Below are 20661 nucleotides of genomic sequence, written 5' to 3'. Positions count from 1 at the left end.
CCTGGAACGAGGCCTCCCAGGCAGCGGAAGCCAAGTTTCTAGGAGGCTAGGGGGTACTGCAGCTCCCAAGCTGATTAACAAAATATAAAATCATAAATAGCAGACTGCCAATTAGCTAAGGCTGACGAACGTAGGGAACGTCTTTTAATATGCTCTGTCAACAGACAGTATGGCCTCCACAGTACAAGGGCATGACTAAATCAACATTTTCTCCATCTCATTAGGAACTGCCTTTGCTGCCTTCCTAATTCCTAAGATACAGGGATCTATATTTAAAGGTTCCATTTTACTAAGACTAGAAGAAAATATACCAAAATGTTAACAATGGCTATCTATGAGGGATTTTTAAAAATTCATTTCCGCATTGCTAAGTTTTCTATAATATTTATGTATTGCTTTTATAACTAGAAAATAGTTGGAAAAAGTTGCTAATAAAGATGTACAAACATAATATGCAAACAACAGGTTTCATCTTGTTTAGTCTACCTTTTTCTCACAGTAAACAAAAACCAATTTTCAGTTCAACTAATGCTGAAATTATAATAAAGACTATAATGAACTGAGTGTGGTTCAATTAATGGGATTTTACTGTGTATAATTTATGAAGACATATTTAATAAAAGGCTCTATTTTGCTTTGAGTTGATACAAATAAAATAATAAGGGTACTAAAGGACAAAGCCCTACATCTAATTTAATTTAATAGCTTTTCAAGAAAAATTAAAGGGAAATTCAAGTCGGAAACATAAGAGGTTGCGTGCAATTGATGTTTTAAGGAAGAGATCCTGAATTTTAAACGTGGGGCAGGAAGCATGCCTTAGTCAAGATCAGGAAATTTACCCTCTAATGAGATGTCCCATCATCCTAAATCCAATCTATTTCCTGCAATGGACATAAACCGGAAGACACATTTCATCATCATGCATAAATATGTACCAATTCCTTCATAAATGACACTTCTCCATAGATTTAATTCACAGATTAAAATTTCATCTTCAGGACAGGAAGATAAAAAAGTTTAGGCACTCAAAAGGTATGTTCTAGGGATAAGCAAATTAAAAGTAAATGAAGAAGTGCAGACACAGCCAAAAGAATTAAACTTCAGAAATACCATGAGAGTAGGAAGCCCTAGTTGTGGGAACAAAGTTATCTCCATCATGGAGGGCTGGGAGTGGGTGTATTGTGAACAACAACAAGGGATATCAACAAATTCAGAAGAACTAAGCAAAAACTTGTTTCTGTCCTTTCTAAACCTTAAGAATACAGTTTACTCATTTAACAAATATTAAGGAAAAGCACATTCTCAAAATACATTATTTTTCCTCTCAAACTGTAAAAAAAAAAAAAAAAAAAAAACTTCATAAAAGGATTTCCCCCCAAAATTCCTTTCAACTTCAAAGCCTTCTTACGATATTTATTCTAGCTTATAAAACTATCAGTACCTTGACCAAGTGGTCCCAGTGGCAGAGAATTTAAGGCACCATTACTAGAAGCCCTTGGCAATGAAAAATCAGAAGTGAAAAGATTTTTAAAATTATCCAGGCATGGTAGTGTGTGCCTGTAGTCCTAGCAACGTGGGAGGCTGAGCAGAAGGATTGTTTGAGACCAGGAGTTCCAGGTTACAGTGAGCTATGATTATGCCACTGCACTCCAGCCTGGGTGATACAGTGAGACCCTGTCTCAAAACAAAACCAAAAAACAAACACACAAAAAACCAAAGAAGCGAAGAGATCATAGGCTAAGTCAGTGGGAAATCCTTTGCACAAACCCAAATTAGAAGCAACTTACCAGGAATGCCATCTACTGCAAATAAAGGTCATTGTACAGGGGTGAGACCGAAACTTTCTATACACAATGACACACACTTGTATTCTTTTGTCTCTCACAAGTAAATTTGGAAATCTAGCATTCTTTTGGACTTCATAAAATTTTAACATGATATCACTAAACCTCCCTTTGCTCAGTCTTCTCAGTAAATTCAAGTAACCAAAACTCTTTAGACTTGAAAGATGTGTGGATTTGGCTACAGCTGGAGTCTGCTGAGTCACACGTCTGATCCAATGGTCTCTTCTGGGGTTTGTATGTGTCAGGGCTTGCTTCTCCTATGCAAGATGTGACTAACAAAAAGATGAGCGATGACCCTCTTTACAGGAATAAATGATGTGCCAATGGCTAAAAAACAGATTGCCTTTCAATCTGTTTTTTATCTTTCAGGGAAACTCAAAGAAGAGACGTCATGCATGAGGCTTACACACCATGTTGTTTATCTAAGCCCATTTTTTAGTGGTGACTCAGGGATGGGAGCATGAAAAGCATCAACAAAAGAAAACCATGAGATCCAGCCATTTTTCCAGTGGGATGGAATACTTACTCCCCCGTCGGATGTTAATGAGCAAATTGCCCTTGAAGATGGTGCATCCTTGGAGCATCTGAGCAGAAGTAACAGAATCAATGGTCTTTGTTTTCTTTTCTTCCTCACAGACCTTGGGGCAAGGACCTTCACATGGGATGCAGTACATGCTGTTGAAGAAGAAAAAAAAATCAAAACCACAGTTAATTGAGTCTGTCTTCTTGCATTAAAAAAAACCACAAGGATACGCTTTTTATTGTTATTACAGCATGCATTAGAAAAAGCAACTGTTTTGAAGTGTTCATGTGTTCACATGGTATCTCATCCCCAAGCCCACTCAAGATAAGCCACTCACATTGCAACCAAAAGGAGAAACAGCCTACAAAGGAAGAGCGTGTTGCTTGCTTCCAGACAAAATACATGATGCATCCTCAAGGCATTTGTGTATCATAGGCTGTTGACTGGTGAGCCAGCTGGTTCCATGTGGGAGAGATAGTGTTGCAGAAAGGAAGCTCTGGGGGTTCTGGAGGAAAACAGAGCTGCTTTCTGATAGTGACCCTGGCCTGTGTACCTGGAGGAGTAGCTAGGAGAGAAGACAGGGACAGCAAAGGGACTGCAGTGTCTCTGCCTAACAGTAGTCTAGCTCCTGCAGTCAGTGTTTTGGCAAAGCCCAGTGAGGGATGCCAAAAGGCACGTGGTATAGCACAGATCCATTATTTTCTTGCTAAAGCACAACTGAAATTATTTCTTGACAGTGTTTTGCAGAAACTTGTAAATTGATCCAAATGTTGTTTTCGCTGCATACACAATAAAAGCAAGGGGTTTCCATTACTTTGTAATGAGCTCTTGTTTCAAATACTATCCTGAACATGCCACGAACCACCAAGAGTCAGGGACAAGTAAGACTGGCACTTTTCCTGCTTACCTACCATTATGTAGGAAATAGCAGACAAAATGCTAACTCAGCAGCTGAACGTTTGGGATCTATAGTTATATATAGAACAAGGGTCAGAAAGTTGGATTGATTTCCAAACAAGACAAATGATACGACCTTATGCGATGTGTGTGTAATAGGATGGTAAGTTGGGGAGCCATTATATGTACATTATTGTTCTTAAATCATCTCTCAAATTTCATGAAGATAAGTAAAAACATTCAAGAAAAACAGTGTAAATTACAGATCTTTTTATTAATGTCCCTTCCCCTACCCATGAAGGTTATTCTGTATCCAAGACAAAGATGCAGGGTTCTGTTTGAAAAGCTAACAGGTAAACAAACCTTCTCTGGTATTTTCCTATTGTGTCTTTGGGAGAACGGGGGTCATGGCTTCCCCAAGGGTCCTGCAGGAACTGGACCCACCCACAGATGGGGAGAGTACTTCCTCTACCATTGCACTCAACATTCTCATTTCTAGCCTGGGTAGAGGCTTCCTTCAGCACTTTTTTACTTGGCCTTCTGTTGTTTCTAATTTATCTACATACCCTATAAATTCTCCATTAAAAAAAAATTTTATTTTAAAATAATTATAGAGTCACAAAAAGCTGCAAAGATTTACAACAAAATTACAGAGAGATCCCACATAGCCTTCACCCAACTTCCTCCAATGGTTACTACATCTTACATGATGTAAGTATCAAACCTGGAAATTAACTCTGCGTGTGTGTGTGTATGTGGTGCTGTGTCACTGATCACTTGTGTAGATTTGTGTAATCACAACTACAATCAAGATACAGAACTGTTCCATCACCACACAGCTCTCCCTGATGCTACCTGTTCATACTCACTGCCCTGCCCAACCTAGTCCCCAATGTCCCTAACACCTGGCAACCACTAATCTGTTTTCCTGTCTACAATCTGTCTTTTTTTTTTTTTTTTTTTTGAGACAGGGTCTCACTCTGTCGCCCAGGCTACAGTGCAGCGGCATGATCTCAGCTCACTGCAACCTCCACCTCCTGGGTTCAAGTGATTCTCCTGTCTCAGCCTCTGGAGTAGCTGGAACTACAGGTTCGCCCCACCATGCCTGGCTAATTTTTTTATTTTTTTTGAGACAAGAATCTCGCTTTGTCACTCAGGGTGGAGTGCAGTGGTGCAATCTTGGTTCACTTCTGGGTTCAAGTGATTCTTCTGCCTCAGCCTCCTGAGTAGCTGGAATTACAGGCACCCATCACCATGCCCGGCTAATTTTTGTATTTTTAGTAGAGATGGGGTTTCACCATGCTGGCCTCCTGACCTCAAGCAATCTGCCCGCCTCAGCCTCCCAAGGTTCTGAGATAGGTATGAGCCACTGTGTCTGGCCAAACTTTGTAATTTTAGTAGAGACACGGTTTCACCATGTTGGCCAGGCTGGTCTGAAACTCCTGACCTCAGGTGATCCACCCACCTTAGCCTCCCAAAGTGCTGGGATCACAGGTGTGAGCCACCGTGCCTGGCTATAATCTGTCATTTTGAGGATGTTGCATAAATGGAATTATACAGTATGTGATCTTTTGAGGTAGGCTTTTTCTCAGAGCATAATGTCCTTGAGATCCATCCAAATAGTGTACTTCAATGGTTTGTTCCTTTTTATTGCTGAGTAATAACATTCCATGGTGTGGATGTCCCACAGTTTGTTTAACTAATTACCTATCATAGGATATCTAAGTAATTTCCAGTTTGGGGTTATTACAAATAAAGCTGCTATGGACGATGGTGTACATGTTTTTGTGTTGACATAAATTTCATTTCTCTGTGATAAATATCCAGGGTTACAACTGCTGGGTTGTAACATAAGTGTATGTTTAGTTTCTCTCCATCTTTCACTCAAATAGAAAAATCTGAAGCTGGGTACAGTGGCTCACATCTGTAATCCCAGCACTTTGGGAGGCTGAGGCAGGAGGATCACTTGAGCCCAGGAGTTTGAGGCTGCAGTGAGCTATGATTGTGCCACTGCACTCCAGCCTGGGTGACACAGCCAGAGTCTATCAAAGAGAAAAGAAAAGAAAAAAAAAAAAAAATGGAGCCAATCATCTTTGGTAAAAAATCTAGGAGTCATCAAGCACTTAAAAAATGTTTTTCTAAGGAAGTATTTTGATAACATGTTTATAGATTAAGCTTCCTCAAATCCATTATGGTATAGAGAAGGTATAAACAAGATGAAAAAAAAATATTTCAAAGTAATTGTCAAATAAGCCTCAAAGGCTGAGAGAAGGGAATTTATTATTCTTTATGGTGTTTTATTTTTAAACAAAAAGGTAGATGTATAGTTTTTAACGGACTGTAAGAATGAATAGGGGAAATAATGGCTCAATTCTCTGAAGAGTGCACTAGAGCGGAAGAAACATCACTGTCAAATGCACAGCATTCCCACTTTGCCACAACTCTGGTGGCTGCAGAATGACTGAAGGCCTCCAAATGTCATTAAGAAAATGTATCCACAAAACAAAGATGATAGCACACTGAGTTCATGGACAAGCTACCACTCCCCTAACCCCACCCCAAGGAGGAAGGTGATGTCTGAATAGTGTCTAAGCCTCAACTTGGTTCCACGCACTGCCCCTGGGCCCGAGGTGTGCACCAGTAAAAGCCCTTTTACACTCGAAGGCTGCCAACAAAATGTGAGTACAGTGTGGTAGACTGATTTTGGATGTAATATGTAGCCTCTACAGCTCATTGAAGTCCTTGGCCTATTTATCATTTTAAAGTATTCAGAGTAATTTTCTTCTTCTTGTTATTATCCTAATGGTTATAACAAATTATAAGAGGCAGAAAAGTTGCTCTACATCTAATACTATGAAAGAATGTATTATCTTTGATTTGAAGGTAAGCCTACAGTAGAAGCTGCGTCTCCAAATGATACACTAGAAAAAGAAGCCCCTTTATAAACACTTGCTCAATGTACTTTATAAACTGCAGCACAAATTATATTTCAAATTAACACCTACTTTTCTAACGATATTTTTATATTTGTAGAATAGATTTTGACAGACTCAGAAAGACAGGCCCCCTGGTGCTAATCATGAAGGAGGCATTTAGTCCACTAAAACAGAACTTTCCTAAAAGTTCTTTTTTTTTTGAGACAGGGTCTCTGTTGCCTGTGCTGGAGTGCAGTGAGGTGATTTTGGCTTATTTCGGCCTTGACCTCAAGGGCTCAGGTGATCCTCCCACTTCCAACTCCCAAGGAGCTGAGACTACAGGTGTGTGCCACCACGCCGAACTAATTTTTTCTATCTTTTGTACAGATGGGGTTTGCATGTTGCCCAGGCTGGTCTTGAATCCATGGACTCAAGGGATCTGCCCACCTTGGCCTCCCCAAGTGTTGGGATTACAGGCGTGAGCCCCTAAAAGTTCTTTACTCTGCTCCAGGAAAGGGAACAGCAACCCCAAATCTCCAATCTTCTTTTGCTTTCAAAGTTATAGTTACCACATTTTTAAACAATGCTAACATCTTATTTTCAAAAGCATAAACCAATGACAAATTTATAGAGGTCCAGTTGACATGTACAAAAGGGCATATGGCATTTGTTATAATGAACTTTTTTTTTTTTTTTGGGAGACAGAGTCTCGCTCTGTTGCCCAGGATGGAACGAAGTGGTGTGATCTTGGCTCACTGCAACCTCTGCCTCCCAGGTTCAAGCAATTCTCCTGCCTTGGCCTCCCAAGTAGCTAGGACTACAGGTGCTAATTTTTGTATTTTTAATAGAGACAGGGTTTCATCACGTTGGCCAGGCTGGTCTCAAACTGCGACCTCAAGTGATCCATGCACCTCAGCCTCCCAAAGTGTTGGGATTACAGGTGTGAGCCACGTGCCTGGCCACAAGGAACTTCTTTGCTTCCCAAGTGAAGTCTCAAAGTTCAGGAAGGAAAATGAAGGACATGATGAGCACTGAGGGAGGGTCAAGGTAGAGGGTGATGAGAGGAAGAAGTGTTGATGGAAAAATGTCGCTTATTTGAAGCTACTGCTTACTCTGAGCTCTTGCACTAAGATGTTTAGGTCTGCTTGCTGGTCTCAAGGATGGTGGTGGGGGCTTGGCGTGTCTTTTCTTTTGCACTTCCAAAGCCTCACCTGGCTAGCAGCACCCAGACTAGGAAAATCTAAAACTACAGTCCCCTGTCTCCTAGATGGCAGCTTGGCAAGTATCCAGAGAGACCATGAACTCTGGGTATCGAAACCAGCAAGCGAGTACTTAATTTCAAATGGCCAGGCAGTGTGCACTTAAAATATAAAACAAACTGGTGAGCGGGGCGGTAAGCCATGCCAATTGTTCCTAGAATCTCACCAAACATTTAAGGTAAGCCAGCTCTCTCAAACTGACCCACCTCAGTGAACTTCCTGAGGGCTGCACCCGGATGAAACAACCGACAAAGTCTACCTTTGTGTGCTAGGGTAGGGGGTGAGGTGGGGCGGGTAGTGACCACACGTGTGGCCACGACTGACCTCTGGCTGCCGTTGCGGATGAAGCCCGAGGGGCACTCCTGCATGCACTCGCCGTCGTGGATCACAAACCCCTCGGAGTCGCTGCTCTCGGCGCTGAGGATGTTGGCGCAGAAGTCACGGTCCACACAGCGCCAGCCCTCAAACCTGTAGGTGTTGGGCGGGCAGGCAGGCACGCAGACACCGGCGTAGTAGTAGTGGCGGCAAGCTACGCAGGCCGTGTCGTTGTCAGGCGCGCTGCAGCTGCCCAGGCACTCGGGGTGACAGCACTCGTTGTTCTCGGTGCACGCTCGCTTCCCACATGCGCTCGGGCACACTGTGGAGAGAGAGGAGAGACAGAGATGAGACCGGGCAGGGGGGACACCGCCCTCTCTGGGCCTGGCCAGCATCCTTCTGGGTCATTTACTGCTACCACCAGCACCAGATCACTCATTGAGGAGACAACGCAAAAACACACTACAAAATCCTCTCCCCCCACCACTGTCCTTTCATACACCCTACGAAATCCTCTCCCCACACTGTCCTTTCATACACACTACAAAATCCTCTCCCCTCACTGTCCTTTCATACGCACTACGAAATCCTCTCCCCACACTGTCCTTTCATCCGCACTACGAAATCCTCTCCCCCCACCATCCTTTCATCCACACTACGAAATCCTCTCCCCCCACCGTCCTTTCATCCGCACTACGAAATCCTCTCCCCCCACCGTCCTTTCATCCGCACTACGAAATCCTCTCCCCCCACAGGCACTACAAAATCCTCTCCCCTCCACTGTCCTTTCATACGCACTACGAAATCCTCTCCCCCCACTGTCCTTTCATACACACTACAAAATCCTCTCCCCTCACTGTCCTTTCATACGCACTACGAAATCCTCTCCCCCCCCACTGTCCTTTCATACGCACTACGAAATCCTCTCCCCCCACCGTCCTTTCATACGCACTACGAAATCCTCTCCCCCCACTGTCCTTTCATCCCACTTAGACCTGCAGAGAGTCGGTATGTTTAAAGTTCAGCCTCTCCTAGGAACTCCTTGTTTGGTCTGGGACAAACCATTAGCTTCCGTGATCTTGATCCTTCCTCTCTCTCCCCATCTGTAAAATGAGGGGTAATACCCGCATCTGAAGGTTGCCTCAGGTGTGGGTCAGCCAGTGGAAGCCCTACAGGAACTCTATGGTTTATTAGTAATTTAAAAGGCATTGGGCTCTGCTCACTTTGTGTTTCAAATATGTTCCTTACTGAAAACTCTTTTAAAGCCTCAGTGTGCAGAAATGCTTATTTTGAAAATGATTAAACTACACTGTAGTAAAGACGATGCCATTCAAAATGACTTCAGGACAATTTCTGTTGGCTTAGATGGTATCAAAGGTTTTACTTCAAATAAGCCAAAGCTGTTAGATGACCAAGAAGTCACCATGTCTGAGGGTCATTCTCAAGTCCAAGAATATGGGTGTGTTACAGGAAAGGGGTCCTGATCCAGACCCCAAGAGAGGGCTCTTAGATCTTATGCAAGAATAATTCAGGGTGAGTCTGTAAACTGAAAGCAAGTTGATTAGGAAAGTAAAGGAACAGAAGAATGGCTACTCCACAGACAGAGCAGCCTGGAAGGCTGCTGGTTGCCCATTTTTATGATACGCTGAACAAGGTGTGGATTATTCCTACCTCCCCATTTTAGACCATATAGGGTAACTTCCTGATGTTGCCATGGCATCTAAACACTCACGGCGCTGGTGGGAGTGCAGCAGTGAGGACGACCACAGGTCACTCTCGTCACCATCTTGGTTTTGGTGGGTTTGCGCCGGCTTCTTTACTGCAACTGCTAGATCAGCAAGGTCTTTAGGACCTGTATTTTGTGCTGACCTTTAACCTCATCCTGTGACTTAGAATGCCTTAACTGTCTGGGAATTCGGCCTCATTTTACCTAGCTCCTATTCAAGATGCAGTTGCTCTGGTTTCAATGCCTCTGACAAGTGGGTGAGTAGTATCTCTGAGCCCACAGAACCATAGGATATTAGAGGCCATCTCCTCTAAGCCTCTTCGTGTGCTCAAGTTAAATCAGTATCTAATAACCACAGAACCATGGTGTATCCCAAATGGATGAGCTGGCATTTATTTCCCTAACAATGCTGTCGTGATCACACTCTGTGGGCTGTTAATCTTACTTGTAAATTAAGTATAAATCAAAATATGAAACCTGGTTTGCATTATACATTTCCTACTTTATCCTCAAATTGGAAAACAATACAAAATTATTTAAATGTGTATCTTTTTGACTCTGACATGCAATGTGGAGTGGAGATTCTAGAATTTGTTTTTTCTTGTAATAAAAATACATGATTAAAAAAATCAGAGATCACAAACAAGTAAAGAGAATACAGAGAACAAGTAAGTCCACCTACCCACAAGTGACCCCTTTATTAGTATCTTCATGCAGACCTTCCCTGGTCCTTTCTTACGTATGTGCATGGACATATAAATACAAGTATCTATAAAAAGGACGAGCCATTCTGAAAGCTTTTTTTGGCATAAAAGATTGTGAATTCCACAAGCATTTAACAGCAGTACTACAATCCATTGTGGAATGTATCATAAGTTACACCTGTCCCCCAATTATAAGGTATTTCCTTTACTTTTTATTACTGTAATCAGCAAAGCAATCTTCATGAGCACCCTTAACATTTCATTATGATCAATTTCCAGAATTAATCTTGTTGGGTTAAACTGTCCTCTAGAAAGTTAGTGCTGGTTTACACACCCACTAGTTGCCTCCAAGAGTTCCTATTTTGCTGCAAATAGGTGAACTTGAAAACAGATATCAGAACTTGGACACGCAAATGAATAGTGTTATCTCTGAAGAAAACTGTCATGATACTGTCAAGATTAAAATACTTTTGCAACTTTCTCTTTTGAAGTCATCCTTTGACAGAAACAACAGGTTGCCTTCCATTATTTATTCTTCTTGTCGTTTTCAGTAATTTTTAGTTGAGAATATAGCCATCCAGTTACAGACTCCATCTCCCAGCCTTCCTTGTAGCTAGAGGTGGCCATATGACTTAAGTTCTGGCCAGTGAGACATAAACAAACGTTGTGACTGGAACTTCCTGGAAGACTCGTGGGAACAAAGAGGGCATGGCCATCCTCCTCCTTGCTAGCTGGAATGCAGTAGTAACGCTTGCAGCTCAAGTACCAACCTTGGACCATAAGGTGAAACATCAAGAATGGTGAAGCAAGATAAAAGGAACTTAGTCCCTTATGAGAGTGGGGCCGCTAGGCTAACCCTGGACTGCTTACTCCAGACTTCTTTAGATGTGAGAGAAATACACTTTTATCTTGTTTAAATGACTGCTATTCATATATGCAACTGAACTAATCCCAACTCAGACATGTCTTCAGAGCTATCTATAAAGTGAAGAAGAAACCCATTCCTGTCCATTTATGCCATTTTGTTGATAAGGACTGTCTCTCAATGACTCCAGGCTATTTCCAAACACTAATCTAACCCACAAGTAATAAGGAGTTACCCATCTCTGATCACACCAAAAAAGTATGCATTTTATGAGTTCCTAAAATGTTGGGATATATATGCTGTCTACCAAGGTGACTTTCTTGAAGAGGATAACAGAAATTTGAATGTACAAACCTAGCATATTTGCTGTAAACACACACACACACACACACACACACTCTCTCTCTCTCTCTCTCTTTCCCTCTCTCTCTCTATCATCAAACCCCCACTTGAAGACAGTTAATAATTTCAAATATATCCATTACAGAGGTCACTTCAAGGTCCAAGATCTAAAGAAACACTGAAATTGGGTAATCCAATTTCATGTTTTTAAACTGGTAACAACAGAATATAATTCCATCTATTCTTCATTTATTCATTTAGCAACTATTTAATGTGTGCTGCACCTGTGTGCCAGACAGATGCACACAGGATCAGCGACAATCCTGTCCCCAAGGAATGGATGACATAGCAAGTACAGGAGTGAGTGGAGCTGCCTGGTATTTCCTGGGCTTCTGGGTGCCGGGGAAGGTTTTGTGGAGTTGAAAGTGGAAAGATAAGCAAGGGAGGAATAGAGAACACAGCATGTAAATGCAATCACATGTAAATGCTTGTAAAAGCAACGAGGTCACTATGGGTGCAAGGGCTGGGTGTTAATGAAGAAGGCCAGGGACCACAGCTTGGGGAGGCACCGAAGGCCTTCCAAGAGGGTTTAGCCCAACTGTGGATAATATGAAGCCATGGAAGGGTTTAGGCAAGGGAACAACATGGCCAGATCTTCGTATCAGAAAGGTTAGCTGGCCGCAGTGCAAGGGACATGATGATCAGAGAGGGTAGGGCTGAAAGGAGAGAGGGACCAGGCTGGAAGAGAGCAGACTCTCAGCCTATGTTATTCCCACAAAATTCATGTTGTATAGTAGATCTGTGAGGTTCAATAAAACTGGCTACAGAAACAACGCTCACATTCCTGCCCATCAGGCGTGTGCCGGCAGTATTAAGCATACACCCATCTCGGAGCACTGAAGTCCCTGGAGGCTGCTCTTCAGACATCACCATCACCGTGCTTTGTCATTAGAGGAAGGAAACTCTGAGAATCTTACCATCACCATCAGACACTAACTGAGGGGACCAACATCTACTTGCAGAATCCCTTTCTCTGACAATTTAAAGAAAACATTATATAAAATGATGTGTAATAGACATTAAGATCAAGTAGCTATTAATGCAGTAGTAATAACTCAAGACCGTTGAAAAGAACAGAAAAATGTCTCTCAGCACTTGCTTGCGAATAGTTATACCTAAATATAGATGCTGGGATTTTCCAGGATGAGAAAGAAAGAAAAAAAAACTTGACAAAGTACTTGTAGATATATTCCGCATTTCCCACACATCTGAGCAGTGGTCCCCCGAAACCTCCCAAAGGAGTGAGTGAAATTATACCATCCAGTCAGTCAGTTCATGCCACAACTGATACACAGGCTGGGGAAGTCGGGTTTGTTTCGGTGGTGGGAGCTATTTCTGAAGGAACTTCAGTAAAACCAACCAGGAAAAATCATTTTCTTTATATACAGAGCAACTTCTTAAAGGGATCACAAATCAAGGGGTTCCTTCGTGTTAAATGATGCAAACTATGCATAAACACATGCTCTATGGGGGAGTAGCAATGGAATGTGATGGGGAGAAGAGGGGAAGGTCAAAAGGAAAGGTGATCTGTTTGTTAGAGGACGAACTGCATAAATAAGCATTGCTCCAGAGACGGACACCATGCTCTCCTCACTGAAGCACAACCTGAAAGTATTCTAGGAGGCAAGCAAGAGAATGCGAGCAAGTGTGGGATTAGAAAGTCCTGGAGCCAGCCCCAGAAGCCCGCTGTAAATTTTGTCTCATCTCAATGTATATAAATATTATTAGTGTTGAGGACCATTAAGGGAATTTCTTGAAAAGCCCCAGGCAGTGTGTCTCGCCAGCAGATGGATGGCTGTTCCATGTGAGCGCCAAAACTGAGAATTTCATCTAGTACCAAATTTCCAATTACAGCGCTATGGGGGAAAGGAAGGGACCCTCTTCTCTGGCTTCCATGAATAAACACACTGAGTGCGATTAAAGGCATTTCAGCTTTTAAAAATAGGAGGAAAATAGAAGCTGCTATAAACTAACAAATATACAGAGAAAAAAGCAAACTGATTTTGCCCATGAGATCCTTCTATTCCTTGGAATTCTTACAGTGACCAACAATAAAAACAAAGGCCCATCTAAATTGTTGGAAAAGCTAACATGTCCCACATCCACCACTAAAAGGACTGGTTCAGGTTTGCAATCACATAAAAACGAGGCACTGCACTTAAAAGCTCGTTCTCTTCATTTTTTTTTCCTTGGGGGGAGAGGAAAAAGAGTCACACACAACAGCCTTTAACTCTCTCCTTCTCCAGAGTCCTTGAATGTATCAAATTATTTCTAGAGTTTTTTAAAAACCATTTGTTTTTGTTCTTGCCAGAGTTTTTTTTTTTTTTAATTTTTTTTTAATTTTTTTTTTTTAATAATCATTAGTTCGGAGAAACCATTTTTAAAAGCACACCATAGGCTGGGCATGGTGGCTCATGCCTGTGATCTCAGCACTTTGGGAGGCTGAGGCGGGCATATCAACTGAGGTCAGGAGTTCAAGACCAGCCTGCCCAACATGGCAAAACCCCATCTCTTACTAAAAATACAAAAATTAGCCAGATGTGGTGGCACATGCCTGTAATCCCACCTACTTGGGAGGCTGAGGCAGGAGAATCGTTTGAACCCAGGAAGCGGAGGTTGCAGTAAGCCAAGATTGCACCATTTTACTCCAGCCTGAGGGACAAGAGCAAAACTCCATCTCCAAAAAAAAAAATAGGAGACTCAACCTCTTCACAAGGAACAAAACATGAAAGAGGGGCCACCTGGCCATACAATATTTTACAATGCAAACAATTTTATCCCCAATCATTTCTAAAGGAAAGAACTTATTCTGTAGATGTTCAAATAAGGTAAAGCTTCTGAATCAAAATAAGAAGAGTTTAGGGCCATCTCAGCTGTTTCTGGGTTGCCCTAAGGGACACACCACTGTTCCATATAAACGCAGGGAGGCTTTCCCTAGCAGGTATGCATCCTTACGCAGGAGGATTAACTACTCCTAACTTCATGAAAGTGAGCTTCAACCTCCAAAGCGCATCAGAGAGATACATGGTCCAAAGAGATTTTATGATTCTCTTGCCTTGCCAGGAGAGGAACTGACCATGAGACAACACGGGGAGGAGAAGGAAAGGGAGAGTGGGGAGGGCAAGCGAGGGGCTCTAGGTGAACTGACATGCAGCGTCCTGCCCCAGCCTGAATAGAAGTCCACCCAGGACATGGGCATTCTTCTCCAGAAAGGACTTAGCTCAGCTGAGCGAATGAGAAAGGCTTCTTTTGATTTTAGCAGTCAGGCCTCAGGTAGGTTACACCCTATAGACGTGGCAGGTTCAGGGACTCGGCCCAGCCCTCCCAGGGCTCACAGCCTGAGGACAAGCAGTGGGAATATGAGCCAGTAGCAAGCAAAGGGTACATTACGGCTGCTTGCCAGCGGAAGGGACTTCCAGGCCAAAGCTGGACAAGTAAGTAGGAGCTAGCAGGTGCATGGGGATGTTGGCAGAGCCGACAGAGTGCGGGCCAAGAGAAGCAAAGGTAACAAAGACAACCTCAGCACGACTGAAGGATGGAAGCACTGGAGACAGAGGGGAGGGGAGACTGGGAGGGAAGATGGTGTGCCCTGAGGTAGGGAGAGCCTGGAACAGCCTTTTAATCCAGCAGTAGGAGTTTGGACTACTCTTAAGAGGAAAAACACTATTTTAAGCAGGAGGCACATGATCAGATGTGCATTCTAGCCACAGTGGCCCAGATCAAGAGGACAGCAGTGCAGATGAGGAAAAGCTGGGTAGATTCAAGATATGTCCAGGACCATCTGGAAAGGCACAGAATTTCTTTTTTTTTTTTTTTTTTTGAGACGGAGTCTCGCTCTGTCACCCAGGCTGGAGTGCAGTGGCGCAATCTCAGCTCACTGCAAGCTCCAGCTCCGCCTCCCGGATTCTTGCCATTCTCCTGTAGCTGGGACTACAGGCACCCACCACCATGCCTGGCTAATTTTTTGTATTTTTAGTAGAGACGGGGTTTCACCGTGTTAGCCAGGATGGTCTCAATCTCCTGACCTCGTGATCCTCCTGCCTTGGCCTCCCAAAGTGCTGGGATTACAGGTGTGAGCCACCATGCCTGGCCGGGTACAGAACTTTTCTTTTGAGGGGTACAGAAAGATCAGCTCAGTCTGGGATGTGTTGTTTTTGTGTACACATCCAAACGGAAATGCCTGGCGTGCAGTTTGTATGGACGCAAGCAGGCGTGATCTGAGCTGGAAATGTCCTGGGGTGTGGTCAGCAGATGGATGGAGAGGGGACTGTGGGTGGGGTGTGGGGGAGGTCTGAGGATGCCTGGGGGACCCAGGAGAGATCCCAGCACACACCGTGGCCAAGGCTACCACCGTTCACAGGGGCCTAGCAGCCCCCCAGTGGAGTCTTCACTCCTTTAGAATACCCCATTCCTTCAAAAGAAATGTGCTCGAGGGGATTACAGTATATTCATCTGTGAACTCCCAGACCCATGTTTCACCCTTCTCTGTCCCCAAGTCTAAGTAACAATAATAATGTATTTGTAGAATTATCTGGAGCCTCATGAACATGGTACCAAGGGCCTAAAGGCAAAGAGTTTTCAACCAAGGGTTGGTTCTTGCTGCCTTCTGTCTGGTCTTCAAGCTAACCAGAGTGACGATAAAAAGAGCCCCTCCCTCAGGGGCTGCTTAGGAAGGCTGTGTGCCCTGCTGCTTTTCCAGGGAAGCAGAGGCAGCCCCGCAAACACTTTCGACAGAAAGGGTATCTTTATTTCCAGCACCCACGAATGACTGCAGAGGGGCTCAGGGAGCCCATGGCTGGCACAGGAGGAGGACAACCTAGCTGGGGCAGGCACTGAGTCCACTTAGCTAACAGGTGTGCCACCATGCTCTCGCCTCGTAAAATAATCTTCAATCAATCCTCGCTTCTGTCCTCTCACACACACTACTCCCCAACCCTATCACCCCAGTGAAAAGACAGTGATGGTGAGCACAGGCTTCTCAGGCTCAGAGAGCCACTGTATTACACCTTGGCGTATTAGTTTGAAGTTCTTTAAACAAGTCTGCTAGGTTGGAAAAGGAAGCTTAGTTGAAAACGCTTAAACCCATGAGGTAAAACCAAATGCTGCACATACATACAGTAAAGAAATATTTTCTCAAAATGAAGACAAGAGGATTCTGTCAAGCTTCTGGTCATCCTAAGGAATGGTTGAAGAAAAACCCCACTGAGCCACTGCCTAGAGATTCCAGGAAGAGTTTAAAACAACTTCCAAACAGGTTTCTGCCTGGAGCCGCAGCCATTATGCGGAATCAGCTATGCATGGCAAAAGAAAGTTCAAGTGGCAAGCTCTGTGTCTTAAACGTTCACAAAAGAAAATCACATCGGCAACATTTCTCTTCTCAGTGCCAAAAAGAAACCACCTCTTTTTCTAGAGAAAATATCCCACTATAGTAGTTAGACCCAGAAGAAACACTTCATGGTCAGAATGGAAGATACCACAGTTTGTCTGTCTGAACCTAAATAGAAAGGTTTTCAAGAGAACCAGCGCTTTGGGGGTGCACCCAGGAGCACACAGAAAGGTACACCCGAGCAGAACTCTCAGTGTGCACAGCAGGGCTGGTTAGTCACAGGGCTGGCCCACATCTTTCTGAACCTGTTAAGACAGCAGGCCTGAAAGCTCTCATTTTCTCCCAAGTCCAGTGTGTACAAGGAGACCTTGCAGTCTTTGAAAGGGGTTGAGACTCCATTTTGAGTCTGCTGTCTTCCTAACAGGAAGGGTGAACTTCCTAAAGTACTAGGGTATACAGAAGGGGCAAGGAGTTACATATTTTCACCCCTCAACACTGTCCCTATTCACTCTCTTCTCCTACATTCCAGTCCCTCTGAGGTGACACTGGGTTGCAGGACTGCTTTACGGCATGCAAAGGCAGGCAAGAAGCTCCTAGGGCCATGACATCCACCTGGCCCAGTTTACAAGCAGCAAGCACTGATGCAGTCTTTTCTCCCCTTTCATCCAATCACAGACTCTTAGATTTGAAGAGAAATTTACAGTCATCCATCGCATACTGATCTAAAACACTTCTCTACAAAAACCTTGGTGGCCCTTCAAACAAAGTCCAAGGGAACTCATTACTTTCCAGGAAGTGCTACTCCACTGCCAGATGGCACCCATCTTCACCAACTTCCTCCATACACATATTAAAAATGCACTTTCCTGTACTGGACCCTCCCCAGCCCTCATACAGGTGTGTGACACGCAGGGGAAGTGAGTGCTGCTTTGCACAGGTCAGACTTTCAAACAATACTTCAAGATGACGGTCACGGCTTCCCTCTGAACATCTTACTCAGTCACCACTCACGCAACACGCCCTAGACCTATTCTAACAGTACAGAGGCAGTCTGAACAGTGTAGAAATGCTCTTTTTTGCCGAAAGCAGCTTGCTTGCAGTTTCTCTGTGTGATCTTAAGAATAACTATCATCAAACATAGCTGGCTCACTCTGAGCTTCTAGTCACCTGAAGTTCCATGTCTTCTTGTTCACAAAAACTATTCATATCTCTACTATATAAATGTAATTTATATGGGAGATTCTGAATACAGGACTTTGTATTAATATACAGTTAATATTCACTAAGTATATTCCATGTGCCTTGCAACACATTAAGCATCTCACATACATTTCTGCATTTAATTTAATCCCCCTAATGATCACAAGGGGGCAGTATCATTAACCTCATTTGTAGATGACCAAATGGTCACACCAAGAGCACACAGCTGTTACACTGCAAACCTGGGCTTGGAACCCAGATCCTCCTGATTGTTGATTGCAGCCTCTTCCCCCACCGTGTTTATGGTGGTATGTGGTTGCAGCATGTCACTATTGTCTAAAAGGAAGTGCCGGCCAGGCACAGTGGCTCACGCCTGTAATCCCAGCACTTTGGGAGGCCGAGACGGGTGGATCACCTGAGGTCAAGAGTTCAAGACCAGCCTGGTCAACACGGTGAAAGCCCATCTCTACTAAAAATACAAAAATTAGCTAGGTGTGGTGGTGGGCGCACCTGTAGTCCTAGCTACTCGGGAGGCAGAGGCAGGAGAATTGCTTGAACCTGGGAGGCGGAGGTTGCAGTGAGCTGAGATTACGCCACTGCACTCCAGCCTGGGCAACAGAGTGAGACTCCATCTCAAAAATAAATAAATAAATAGATATTTAAAAAATAATAAAAGGAAGGGGCTACGGGAGTTCATCTCATGCTACTTTTCCATTTGAGCATGTATCCATCAGGAAGAAATACAGCACCCTTTTCTCCGCCACACTAAGAGGTGTATCACTTAGACTGAAGGACAGAACCCAGGAAACATGACACTCCGGAAAAGGGTCAGGCATCCAGGTGATGCTAAAGAGATAACACATACCCACTAAGGCCTTCTTTATTTATTGAGTTCCAGCAAATGGAACTTTTTTTTTCTCTGCAGAAGTGTGCAAGCAGAGTTTCCAGTCTTGCTGAGCTACATGAATTGATGAAGAAAATAAACTCTCATTATCTAATCTCATTAGTAAGACTTGTTTGGGTGGAACTGGCTCTGTGGGTCATTGAGACTTTCTGGGTCTTGTTGTTCTGTCTCCCAAGAGCACAGTCACTTATATATGGTTATATTTGCCCTACAGAACATGCTGCAGTAACTGCCTCTGATGAGAGGAGCTTCTGCTTCAGTTGCTGCAATTGAGCAGTGACCCTTGCTGATAAACCTGTGGATTTTGGTATCTGTGAGAGGTCCCAGAACGAATCCCCCATGGGCATCAAGAGAAAACTGTCTATGGTACCACTATGATGTCTTATAGGCTATGTCAAGCTTGTGAAATTAAAGAACAAAGTCTGTTGTGGAGAAGGAGAAAAAACTTAGTTCTATGCCATCCCCTTGGTGGTGCATATAATCAAGGCTCACAGAAATATCCAAGTTCCAAGTAGATTCTCACTGTCTGGGACAGAAGGCATGCCACAAGGTTTGGCTGCTGAATGTATCTGTGAACACTTAATTAATGAGCAAAAGAAATAATCGCCTGACAGTGCCCACTGGATCATTTAAGTCTCCGGAACCAACACGCAAATGCTGGGCAGAGTATTGAGAAAAAAGAAAAACAAACAAACACCACAAAAAGGGCAAGCAACAAACCAGAAGGAGGAAAGTTATAAATAGCATCATTATTAAATAGAGGTTTTGAGAGCTAATTAGTAAGGGTAAAGAGAGAGAAGCCATCAATGCAAAGCATTAACACAAAGGCTGAGAAGGAGGCTCAGGAATCGTCCTCTAGCTAGGCTGTTGGGATGGTATAGGTTATATGATGTTTCCCCTTCCTTCACACATTTTTTACAACAGCTTTACTGAGATCTAATTCACATACCCTATAACTCACCCATTTAAAGTGTACAATTTGGTGGCTTTTAGTATATTTAGAGAGTTGTACAAACACCACCACAATTAATCTTAACAATATTTTCATCACCCCAAAGAAAAACCCAATACCCATTAGCCATGCTTCCCACCCCCCTTTCCCTAGGCAATCACTATTACACTTTCCGTCTCTATAGATTTGCCTATTCTGGATATTTTACATGAATGGAATCAGACAATAGGTAGTGTCTTTTGTGACTGGCTTCTTTTACTTAGCATAGGGAATGTTTTCAATATTTATCTCTGGTGTGGCATATATCAGTACTTCATTCCTTTTTATTTTCATTCATAAATTTTGACTTCCATGATTCACATCATGGGAAGATTAGCCCTGTAACCTTTCTATGAATGTGCAGTGATAAAATCACAGCTACACTGGTCACAGGTTGGTGGAGAGAGGCCCACCTGGACCTCAGAATCTATCTGCATTCTAGATTCATTCTAAAGGAAAAAGGATTTGGTAACACTATCAAATTGATTAAATTGTGCCATTCTTTGATACCAGGAAAAAAGAGTTAGAGACATCCAATCTGTCAAGGAATGTTCACCCCTGTGTGCCTCCCCTCTGCTCCGAGTCAGCAGGACATGTGCTCTAATGATGGAGAATAAAACAATGGAATGAGCCTCATCTTTACAGAAATGCCTGGCAGAGGAACTGGATGCTGTAGCACAGAAAGCCTCCTTAGATGGCAGCAAGGGAAAAAAGCAAAGGAATAAAGTCCATTATTAAGAAGGGGCTGGGGGTGGAATTTGACCTTCTACTTCTTTTACTATCACTGTAT

General features: G+C 43.3%; 1 protein-coding gene across 3 annotated transcripts in view; it reads right to left on the bottom strand.

The window, feature by feature from the left end:
- IGF1R (insulin like growth factor 1 receptor) overlaps positions 1 to 20661 on the bottom strand; it is a 315543-nt gene that overhangs the window by 65183 nt on the left and 229699 nt on the right. For all 3 annotated transcript variants that reach the window (XM_009250188.4, XM_009250187.4, NM_001131787.1), the window contains 2 exon segments: positions 7763 to 8075; positions 2371 to 2519 (listed from right to left, as the gene is read on the bottom strand). In XM_009250188.4, the coding sequence (XP_009248463.2) occupies positions 2371 to 2519; positions 7763 to 8075 (462 nt within the window).

This window comes from Pongo abelii, chromosome 16 (genome assembly GCF_028885655.2).
Source record: "Pongo abelii isolate AG06213 chromosome 16, NHGRI_mPonAbe1-v2.0_pri, whole genome shotgun sequence".
Taxonomy (NCBI): Eukaryota; Metazoa; Chordata; class Mammalia; order Primates; family Hominidae; genus Pongo; species Pongo abelii.
The sequence above is the reverse complement of the archived record's forward strand: the minus strand, read 5'-3'. Positions and strand labels throughout refer to the sequence as shown.